Raw genomic sequence first — 12,317 nt, 5'->3', positions numbered from 1 at the left:
AAATTTTTTTTTACTTTTTTTCCAGGGATTGGGGGGCAAGGTAGAGAAGATGAACTCTGTTTGAAACTTACTATGTTTGAGGGGGAGCTAATTGGTTCAGTAAATTGAGAGCCAAGCCTAGAGACCAGAGGTCCTGGATTCAAATTTGGCTTCAGACACTGCCTAGCTGTGTGTTCCTGGGCAAGTCATTTAACCCACATTGCTACTCTTCTGCTTTGGAATCAATACACAGAAATAATTCTAAGACAGAACGTTTTTAAAAAATTAAATAAATAAAAAAGAAATGTGTTTGAGATGTCTGCAGGACATCTCTTTCAATATCTATTGATTTAGTCAATTAATCAAAGGACACAGTGAAAGGGTAAGGTCTTTCCAGAAAGGGAAGTCTAGCCAGGTCGTCCACTTTAGTTAAGATCAGTTTCTTTGGAGTAGGAGGCACTTGGTAAATGATTGAATGGAAATCCCAGTTTGCTCCTTTCTAGCTGCAGAGTGACCGACCTTAAGTCATTTTCCCTTCTCAGGTTCTCAATATTCTCATTTGTAAAATGAGGACTGTTGGAAGGACGACCTCTAAGACTCCTTCCCTCTTTTGTAAGGTTTTTATTCTTTTGTTCATGAATGGACTGGACATCATGTCACACTGAGATGAGGCATATACAATCACCAAAGGAAGGGTGATATTTGAGGGCCTTTTCTAAAGTCACCTACCCTGTATTTGCCTCAGATAACTTATTTACTTCTAAGGTAATAACGCCTGCCAAGAAAATCCCATGGGTAGCTCTGGTTTATGGGGTCATGATGATTCAGCCATGACTGAACGCCTGAACAACTACTGAAGTCAGCTTCTTGTGGGCAAAGAAGGATTCCTTTTCATCTTTGAATACCCAAAACATAGCATAGAGCCTGGCATGTAGTAAGTTCTTTTTTAAAACACTTTCTGAGATAGTTTTCCATTTGGAAACTGGGTTCTCTCACTCAGCACCTTGGTGAGGAAGAACTAGGACAATGGGTCCACCTAAAGCCATACTGAGCACTGGGGTGACATGATGGATAGTAAGTAGTGTGGGCTTGGGGCAAGGATCTTAGCCTTCACAATCCCTTCCAATTCTAAATCTATAAGTCTATCAAATCAGTTTATGCCTAGGAGGCTACCATGTTCTTATAAGTCAGAATCATACCTCCCAAAATCATAGAGTTTAGATCTTAAAGAGCATCTACCGGTAATCTAACTTTGGGTAGAATTTAAAGCTCAGAAGAACTTCAGAAGAGTTAAAGCTATTATTCTGGATCTTATAGCTAACTGAGGGCTGCCAAAGTGATTTTCCTAAGGTTTGGGTCCAACCATGTCACCCTCTTACACAATAAACTCCTCTGGCTCTCCATACCTCCAGGATCCAATAGAAAATCCTCTATTGAATATATATTATATATAAATAAAAAAATGAAAGACTTTATGCACTAGATATAGTGCATAAAGTCTTTCATAACTTAGCTCTCCTCTGTCTTCCCAATTTTCTTACCCCTCACCCCTCCATAGTGTTTTATTCAGGGTCATTGCCCTCCTCGCTAGCTCTCAAGCAAGATGCTCTACCTTTTGGCTCTGGGCATTTTCTGTTATCCCCCATACCCAGAATGGTCTTCTTCTTCATCTCTATCTCTTGATGTCACCGCGCTCCTTCAAGTCTCTGCTCCAACGCCACTTTCTCATCTTTCCCCATCCCTCTTAATTCAAGTGCCCTCCCTCTATTGATTATTTCCCTCCGGTCCCGTGGGGTCTACGGGGCATCGGAGGAAGACTAGCCCCTCCGGGATGAAGGCTGAACCCTTTTCAGGGCTGTTTATCCATTTATCACCCAACGGTAAGTTTAAAAATTAATACACGATAACTCCAAGTATCATATTTAATAAGATGTATTAATAATAACTAAAATAAAAAGCTACAGTAAAAAGGGAGCGAACTGAACTGGGGTCAGGAGAGAAGAGTGAGAGGCGGGGCTACACACAACTATATACGTTATGCAAGGAGGTCAGGTGGGGATGAAAGAGGAAAGGGATGCTGGGAGATGTAGTTCAAAGGTACGAAATTTTCTATTTATACACAACCCTCCCTTGTGGTCCCAAGAAGGTGTCACTTGCTCAGAGGCCACAACCTGGTAAAACTGTCTCAACAGATGGGCTAAATAGACCTCAGTGGTTAGATGGAATTTCTACCTTAGGCTTGTGAAAACTCTCCCTAACAGGAGTAGTGGAGGAAGGGGGCAGCTGGGTGGCTCAGTGGATGGAGAGCCAGGCCCAGAGATGGGTTCAAATATGGCCTCAGACACTTCCCAGCTGTGTGACCCTGGGCAAGTCACTTAACCCCCATTGCCTGGCCCTTACTGCTCTTCTGCCTTGGAGCCAAAACACAGTATTGATTCCAAGACAGAAGGTAAGAGTTAAAAAATAAATAAATAAATAAATGCTTATTGATTGGCTGATTGACTGGGGGCAAAACTGACCCCAAAGTGTCTTACCTCAAGGCCCATGCCCTTTCTATAGGATTTTCCCAAGCCAGTCAGTTTAGTTCTATAACCCAAGGGAAATGTAGAGAACTCTGAGAAAATCCAAAGGAGAGTGACTAAGATGATTAGCAGGCTGGGAAATGGGACCTTGGAGAAAAGCTTAATGAATTAAAATTATTCAGATTGGAGAAGAGAAGGCTGACAATCAGTTTGATAGCTATGTTAAAGTATATGAAGGGCAACCATAAAAGGAGTGACTGAGATGATCTGAAAATCCACTGAGGATGGAGAGGGAATGGATTTAATTGAATCTGGAAGTGGTTAGGAAAGAACAAGTTAAAATTTAGGTTGAGAAATCTTTTTTCCCTAAAGATTTTTTTTAAAATGAAACAAACCATGCATGCAAATTAATCTGGGACCAGGAAGATCTGAAATAATTAAACCTTGGTTAAAAGATAGCAGCTTAGGCATGGCTAGGTAGCACAGTGACTAGAGCATCAAGACTGTAATCTGGAAGATATGGGTTTAAATTTGACCTCGGACATTTCATAGTTTTGTGACCCTGGCCCAGTCACTTAACTACAATTGCCTAGCCCTTACTACTCTTCTGCCTTAGAATCAGTACTGATTCTAAGGCAGAAGGTATGGATTAAAAAAAAGAAAGAAAGATAATATATCATCTTGTGAAAAGCAGTTAAATATTTTTTTTTCCTTTAAAACCCTTACCTTCTGTCTTGGAATCAATACTGTGTTTTGGTTCCAAGGCAGAAGAGTGGTAAGGGCTAGGCAATGGGGGTGAAGTGACTTGCCCAGGGTCATGCAGCTAGAAGTATCTAAGGCAAGATTTGAATCCAGGACTTCCCACCTCTAGATCTGATTCTTAATCCATACAACAGACTCCTTTAATCCCACTCTGATTTAGCTTTCCTCCCCTCTCAATTTCCACCCTGTGGTTAACTAATCTTTTCTGAAATCCTTCACACCCTTGTAGCTCCATTTCTTATCCATTGCTCATCCCTGGTTTACTACCACCATCTTTCTCCCTCTTCTCCCACTCAGGTGCTCCGAACAGAATAGTAGGAAATCACTTAATGATGCCTGGAGCATGCTATTAATTTAGATTATCTGTCTTCAATGGGGCCCTCACTGCAGCAAGGCAGCCCTTTTTATTTCTCTTGAATTGATTTCATATTTCACCCCCCCCCCCAGATACTCTTCCAAACCTCTTCTCTTCCTTAAACATCCTGTCCCACTCCTTCCCCCCATCTACTCTCCTGTAAACCTTGTTCTACTGAGAAAGATGAGGTTGTTCACTGAGTTTCTTCTTCTGTTCTCTTCCGATCGAAGCCCTTCAACATCATCTCCCATGCTTTCCTCCTTTCTTTCAGTCTCCTGTGATGACATGGCCCTTCTCTTTGCTAGTCTAACCTTTCTAAAGAAATGCCTTTAATCCTTTTTCCTTCTGTTTTCAGAAGATTGGCCCCTTTCCCCCCTAAGTGTCAACTGCTCTTCAGCTATGATTTTCTTTACTGCCACTGTAAGACTCCCCCAAGTGCTTCTCACTCTTAAACAAACAAACACCCCAAACCTTCAAACCCCATATTTTTCTTCCTTTTCTGAGCCAAACTAGAAAAATACTGGTTACATGGTTTGCCTCTATTTCCCTGCCTCTCCCTAACTCTTTAACCTTTTGCTTCTGACCTCATCTCCAACTGAAATTGCTCTCTTCAAAGTTCCCAGCAATGCCTTAATTGCCCAGTCTTTTCTAACTCCTCATTCCTCTTGACTTCTCTGCTCCATTGACATTATTGGTCACCCTTTCCTCCCAATTCCTTCATTTTCATGAAACAGCTTTCCTGATTTTCCTAACTGTCTAACTGCTACTTCTCAGTTTCCTTTGCTGGCTCACTATCCATATCATAACCTTTAACTATGGGTGCTCCTCAAGGTTCTGTCCCAGTCCTTATAGGCAGCTAGGTGATGCAGTGGATAGAAAGCTAAACTGAGTTCAAATGTGGCCTCAGATACTGCCTAGCTATGTGATTCTGGCTAAAACACTTAACCTCCTTCAATCTCAATTTCCTCATCTGTAAAATGGGGATAATAATAGCACCTACCTCCCAGGGTTGTAAGGATAAAATGAAATATTTGTAAAGTGCTTTGCAAACTTTATTTTTTTCCCCAGTATTTCAAAAATTTTATTTATTTTTAATTGATCCCTTTTATTTTTACATAACATTCCTCTCCAAGAATGCTTATTCCCCTCCTTAATGCAAGGAATAAAGGATTCTGGGATACCATGATTTTTTTAAAAAGAAGAGAAAATCACAATTCATTCAAATCAGGCAGTTCATGGACTCTGACAGCAGAAGCAACATTCCACATCTATAATCCCCTATCCCTGCCACAAAGGAAGAAAATACATTTTCTCATCTCTTTTTTTTTTCAACTCTTATCTTCTCTCTTAGAATCAATACTGAGTATCTGTTCCAAGGCAGAAGGGTGGGACAGGCTAGGTAATTGGGATTAAGTGACTTGCCCAGGATCTTTGCAAACTTTAAAGTATTCATCAAAGCTATTTATATTATCACTATCATCATCTTTCCTTGTGCTATATCTCTTGTGAACCCTTCAGCTCCCTGAGTTTAATTATCTCCTCTATGCTTATGACTCTCAGATCCAAATATCCAGTCCCACTCTCTCTGTTAAGCTTCATTCCCTCCATTGCCTATTGAACATTTCAAACCAGATGTCCAGGAGACATCTCAAACTCAACGGGTCTTGTTATCTTTCCCCTAAATCCACTCTATTTATAAATGTCCATATTTATGTGAAAAGCATTACCTTTCTTCCTGTTTCCCCAATTTATGATCTTGGCTTTATCCTTGACTCTTCCTTCACCCTTACCTCAGATATCCCCACATCCTGTCAGTTGCCTAATCTTGTCATTTCTACCTCCATAACATACTGTAACCAGCTTTTTCTCTCTTCTCCCACAGTTCTCTCTTGTCTAATCTGATGAAATAACTCCCTAATTGGTGTCCTTGCTTTAAGCCTCTCAGCCTTAAGAGGCTGCTCTATTCTCCATGCAGCTGTAAAATCATTTTCCTAATGTACGGAACTGACCATATTACTCCACTTCTCAATAAACTCCAGTGGCTTTGGATTACATCCATGATAAAATGTTATTTCCTGGTTTGATCCCTCACAACCTGAGCCAACCAACTTTCCAGCCTTTTAGACATGAGTAGAGATTACAGGCAGAAGCTCGTAGATAGAGAAACATTGAAGATTACTGAGAAATACAATTGTGGAAGCAATTTGCCAGGAGACATTAAAAGATGGTGTCAATGTGGAAATGTTAACCTTGGTAAGGGGGAGGGAAACCTCTTCATCAGAGACTGAAGTCTCCGCAGACAGATAAAAATGAAGATGATATTAAGAGGTTTTGAAATGTAGCGTAGGGGAGAATTGCAAAAGATCTTTGTTTCCTCAATAATGTATAAGAGAAGGCCTTCTGAGAGGATGGGAAGAGACTTGAGGAAGGAAGTGAAATTTGGGAACACTTTCTTTGCCGCCTATAATAGAGTATAGTAGGAAAGGGTGAAAGTATTGCCTTTTTGCAATGAGGACCCAGTTGGGATTATATACCATGAGTCTGTAGTGTGTCCAATCTGCGGGTACTTGCTACTTTCAAGGAACTATGTTGAGCATTAAAGATACAAAGAAAAGTAAAAATATGGTCCTTCAAGGACCTCACTTTCTAATTCAGGAGAGAACTTATAAATAATTAGGTACATATAAGATATGTACAAGGTAAATGGTAAGAAGTCTCAGAGAGAGAAAACACTAATAGTGGAGGGTGGATGGAGAGTGGGGAAAATCTCTTGAAGAGGGCAGGATTTGACTATTTGAATATTGAAGGCAGCCAGGGGAGTCAGAAGTCGGCATCGAGGCATAATGGCCTTCCTAGCATGGGGGACAGTCAGTGAAAGAATTGAAAGATGTGGTATGTCTGAGAAACATGAAGAAAACTAATATTGCTGGATCATAGAGTTTATGGAGGAAAGCAATGTATAGAAGACTAGAGAGGTAGGGAGAGACTAGGGTTGTAGCAGCTTTAACAGCCAAACAAGATTTTATATGTGATCCTAGAAGTAACAGAAGCCATTGGAATTTATGGAGTAGGGGAGGGAAGACATGGTCAGGCCTGAGCTGTAAGAAGATTACTTTGGTAGCTAAGTGGAAAATGGACTGGAATGGAGAGAAGCTTGAGGCAAGGAGAATGATCCAAAGATTATTACAATTGTTCAGGTGTGAGATGATATGGACCTGTGAATAGAGATGGAGACATATAATAGAAAAGTTGCTTAGGTAGAAATGATAGAATTTGGCAACAGATTAGCTATGATAATCACTGAGGAGTGAAGAATGACTTCTATGCTGTGAACGTTGGTGATTGGGGCAGTTAGATGACTTCCTCCAGTATGTGAGTAGGAACAGAGGAGTCAGATGGTAAGAGAAATTCAGGGCTGGGGTTTGGCAAAACACAAACAGTGATAGATCAAGGGAGCGAGGGATACAACAAGGAGAACAAAGTAACACTGAACTGTCAAGATTGGATGGAAGACATGGGAAGCCAGAGCAAGGAGAGTGGGGGGTAGGTAGTAAACCTGAGAGGTTATGGGATTGGAGGTCACAATAAGGATGAAGAAAAGATTTAAGATGAATGAGGCACAGGTCAAGATGGAATGATAAGATATTATAGGTAGATAAAGTAATTTTGGAATTCTGGATCATGGATGTGGAACACTCGTGGGTGACAAGAGTATAGATCTAAGCTATTGGGATAAGAAATCACTATTTACTAAAAATTTTTGGGACAACTGGAAAGTAGTTTGTCAGAAACTAGGTATAGACCAATGTCTTATACCACTCACTAAGATAAGATCAAAATGGATACATGATTTAGACATAAAAGAAAATATCATAATCAAATTAGAATAGGGAAAATATTCCCTATCAGATTTATGGATAGAAGAGGAATTTGTAAATAAATAAGAGATGGAGAGCATTGTGGGATGTACAGTGGATGATTTTGAGTACATTAAACTAAAAAGGTTTTGTACAAATAAAACAAATAATGCCAAGAAGGCAGAAAATTGGGGGAAATTTTTCAGTCATTCACATGTCTCAAATCTAAGATATAGAGAGAATATTGTCAAATTTATGGGAATAAAAGCCATCCCTCAGTTGATAAATGAGCAAAAGTTGTTAACAGTTTTCAGATGAAGAAATCAAGGCCATATATAGGTATATGAAAAATTACTCTAAATCTCTACTGATTAGGAAACAATTTTGAGATATCAACCCAGTCACATCAGATTGGCTAAAATTACCAAAGGGAAAAATGACAAATGTTGCAGGGGATGTGGAAAAGTGAAGACACTAATGCCTTGTTGGAACTGTGAACTGATACAATCATTTTGGAATTATGCCCAGAGAGCTATAAAACTGTGTATACCCTTTGATGCAGCAATAACATTGCTGGGTCTATTTCCCAATGAGATCAAAGTAAAAGGAAAATAATTTGTTATGTTCTAAAATATTTATAGCAGTTTTCCTTGTGGTGGCAAAGAACTGGTAATTGAGAGAATGTCCATCAATTGCAGAATGGCTAAACAAATTGTGGTATATGATTATGATAGAATACTACTATACCATAAGAAATAATGAGCAGATTAATTTTTTTAAAGCCTGAAAAAATCTGCATGAGATAATGAGGAGTGAAATAAGTAGAACCAAGAGAGCACATATGTAGCTACAGATTTAATATTTGAAGAGTAACTTGTGAATATTCACCTCTAGAGAATGAACTGAAAAATGGAAACACAAGCATAATTTATATATACATATCTATTTGCTGGATTATGCCACTGGTTTTAATTGAGCCAACTAGAACCCTGTTTCAGAGAAAGGCTGGGAAAGGCTTTTATAGTGTGGAAGGGGAGAGAGTGATTGAGATACCTGGAAATAAGTTCTAGTAATAAAAATATTAATGAAAAAGAATACAATAGGACATAAATAGTAGGGCATAAAAGTCTCATAGCCAAATGCAGAAAAGCAGAAATATTAAATGCATCCTTTTCAGACCATAATGCTATAAAAATTACACTCAACAAAGGGCTATAGAAAAAACAACAACTAAAAATTAGTTGGAAGTGAAATACCTCATCCTAAAGAATGAGTGGGTCAAAAAACCAATCACAGAAACAATTTCATTAAAAAAGAATGATAAAAAGGAGTTGACACACCAAAATTTCAGGGATACAATAAAAGCAGTACTTAAGGAAAAAATTATTTATCTAAATGCTTATATCAATAAATTAGAAAAAGAGCAGATGAAAGAATTGGGTACATAAAAATTTAAAAAAGAACTAGAAAAAGAACAAATTAAAAATTCCCAATTAAACATCAAATTAGAAATCCTGAAAATCAAAGGCGAGATTAACAAAATTGAAAGTAAGGAATTAATAAATAAGACAAAGAGCTGGTTTTATTAAAAAAAAACTACATTGACTAATTTGAACCAAAAAAGTAGAAAATCAAATTACTAGTATCAAAAATGAAGTGTGAATTCACAACCAGTGAAGTGGAAATTAAAGCAATTATTAGGAATTATTTTGCCCAATTAGATGCCAATAAATCTGACAGTCTAAGCAAAGTCAACAATTATTTAAAAATATGTATGTATCGCCTGATCACAGTTACTAATAGTTAGAGGGGATTTAAATGATTATCTAGTACGAAAACAGCTGAAGAAACTGAGGTCCTGATCAAATGTTCTTAGCACATTACCTGGCACATACTATGTATTTAATAGATATTTTTCCCTTCCTCAAAAAAATGAAGCCATTTGTCTTAGGTCATAGTATATCATGATTTAATAGAGTATTACCTTAAAGGAATAACACAATATAAAATATGAGTGGTTATCCACACTGACTTTATTCTACTCAGAATGGTCAAGGATAAATGGAACACACATTTTAGTATATAGATGACCCTCCACAAGTGAGAGACACAAATGATGAGGATTATTTTCTTTGTCTTTCAGGTTGTTGGCAACACTACTTCTGGAAGCTATAGTTATAGCATCCAGAAGAGTCTGGCTTTTGCTTATGTCCCGGTGGAGCTTAGTGAAGTGGGACAGAGACTGGAAGTCGAACTACTGGGCAAAAATTACCCAGCAACCATCATTCAAGAACCACTGGTTTTAACTGAGCCAACTAGAACTCGGCTTCAGAAAAAGGCTGGGAAGAGCTAAATCTGAAAGAAAAGGAGGGGGAAATGACCTTAATAGTTTTACAACTGCTTTACAAATTGTGTGTCTATGTGACTGTTCTCAGTATTATGAATCATTGTATTTTCCTGAGGAATTTTCCCCCCTCAAATTCCACTAATGAATCAACTTCTAAATCAACCAAATCCAGATTTAAGTCCATTCTAAAACCCTTTCCCCTATTCCCTGACTGGTTTCTAAATTTTTTAAGGCAGAATTTCAAATGGATGATTTATGTTGTTCTTTCAAACCAAAAATTTACTGACAATTTATTTCTTAAGTATTGTATCATGTAGTATTGGATCAGCAAAAAGATCCCAAGAAGCTGCTTTTTCCCTCCAACATGTAATCATCATAACTGTTAGAAGACAAGTGGTTTTCTAAACATGTATTTTTTTTATGTTCACAAATCAATGAGAGAGTAGTTCTGTTCATGTCTCATATAAAAACAAGCAAGAGCATTTATTGCCTTGTGAGATGCTCTTTACTAGACAATGTCAGATTATCCAACTAAGCAATTGTAGAAAATGATCACAATAGAAATAATCTTAAAGCTTAACTAGTTTAGTACTTGACTAGTTTAATGACAAGTCTTTTCAAATTTAAGGAATATTAAATGTTTTCACAACATCTGCCTGGAAAACAACTTAGACATTGTTACAGAACAATCTTTATTGTCCTTTTGGAAGGTCGTTTTAGGAGAAAAATTGCTAAGAAGAAAGAACATAGTCTTCCTTAGGAATTGTTCCTTCCAAACCTTCAGCAAAGAAACTGAAGCATAAATAGATTGTGCCAGTGGAAACACGGTTTGAATAATGAATACCTATCGTTGAAGAAAGAATTAATGGAAGTTGACATCACACTGAGCTGTTCTGAATATCATTTTACAAAGCAGGTCAAAATAAAGTATAAAAGCTGACAGGGCTGCACTTAGCGTTACGCACAGTGAGAAATCCATTTGGAAATTATTCTTTGTTCGACTTTCAGAAATGATTTGGGTCTACTTGGCTGAACCAATCCAAAATGTTCCTTTTCTTAAAGGTGACACTATTTATAACCAACCAGTATGTGGAATGTATGTTTTTTGCTCAAATACATTTGCTAGTTATTAAAGAAAACGGGATATGAAACATGAAAAAAACCCTACAGTTAGAATGAATAAACTATAACAACACTTCTTAATTTGTATATTTCAGAAACCTGACAATTTTGCCGATCTCAGATATGTTATGAAATACAAGATGGTGGTCAGACACTGGGGCTCTCAAACCTACTGGTTTTCTTGGGTAGACCATTACAGGAGGAAAATGAAGATGTAGCCATCATCTCAGCATGTTTCTGATTTAGGACCTCTGCCACTAGCTGGAACTTTTATAGGATGGCCTTCTCTATGAATTAGCATGCCAGCCTTCCTAATGATTTTTGACCAACAATAAATAGTAGATGCCACTTCTTTTCTCTGTAAATAATCATCATTGAGTCCCTCCTTAGACTAAGACACAAAGATGATCAAATGAGTCCATGCTCTAATGGAGTTTACAGTCTGGTTGGAGGAATATGATAGGATCTAGAGTTAAAAGGGACTTCAGATGAGGAAACTGAGGCACAGATGAGCTAGGTAAATTGCTCAAGGTCACACAGGTAGTTAAGTGTCAGTAGGAACTGAATCCAGGTTATCTCATTCTAGACCCAGTACTCTTTCCCTTGAACCATGCTATGGATAGGGTTCTAAGCTTAGAGTCAGGAAGATGTGCATTCATATGTGACCTCAGACTATGACTGCCTCTGTGACCCTAAGTAGGTCACTTAATTTATATTTTCCTCAGTTTCTTCAACTGTAAAATGGGGATCATAAGTAGATTTACCATACAGAGTTGTTATGAAGATCAAATGAGATATCAGCAAAAAGCACTCAGGACAGTGCCTGGCACAAAGTAATATAGAAATGCTTATGAATACATATAATATATTAATCCATTAATATATACTTATGTATTTGCTCTGCAAATAGAGTATATATGCATGCGTATGCTTACATATATGCTGAATAAGTGCTCATTCCCTCCTCCCTAACTTTGATCCAGACACAAATATATTATGATTATACAGTCACAGTACAATAACTAGAAAACAAGTTCACTATAAAATCAATCAGAAGTGTGCCATGTCCAATTAATCATTAGGCTTTTCTGCTTCCATTACTGCTTTCTCAGTGTGTATATAAACTATATTTTCCTCTTATGCCTGAGGAACCAAATGCTGTAGTTCTTTTGAACCCCTTTAAACTAGCAGGATTGTCCCTAAATTCGCCCTAATTTTGGAGAACGACAACAACAACAACAAAAAGACAGCACATGGGAGGTTATTTCTTTTCTCTCTCTCTCTCTTTTTTTTTAATCTTTACCTCCCATCTTAGATGCTATATATTAGTTCCAAGGCAGAAGAGTGGTAAGGATTAGGCAGTAAGGGTTGCA

The 12,317-nt window shown here is 37.8% G+C and overlaps 1 protein-coding gene across 1 annotated transcript in view; it reads left to right on the top strand.

Annotated features, from left to right (window-relative positions):
* Positions 1-11,020, top strand: part of DMGDH (dimethylglycine dehydrogenase) — a 112,820-nt gene extending 101,800 nt beyond the window's left edge. Inside the window, 1 exon segment of the mRNA XM_056824802.1 lies at positions 9,619-11,020. Within this exon segment, the coding sequence (XP_056680780.1) occupies positions 9,619-9,828 (210 nt within the window). The 3' untranslated portion in view covers positions 9,829-11,020.
* The last annotated feature ends 1,297 nt before the right edge of the window (positions 11,021-12,317 follow it).

Source organism: Monodelphis domestica, chromosome 3 (genome assembly GCF_027887165.1).
Source record: "Monodelphis domestica isolate mMonDom1 chromosome 3, mMonDom1.pri, whole genome shotgun sequence".
Taxonomy (NCBI): domain Eukaryota; kingdom Metazoa; phylum Chordata; class Mammalia; order Didelphimorphia; family Didelphidae; genus Monodelphis; species Monodelphis domestica.
Note: the sequence above shows the minus strand (reverse complement) of the source record. Positions and strands in the feature narration are given on the sequence as shown.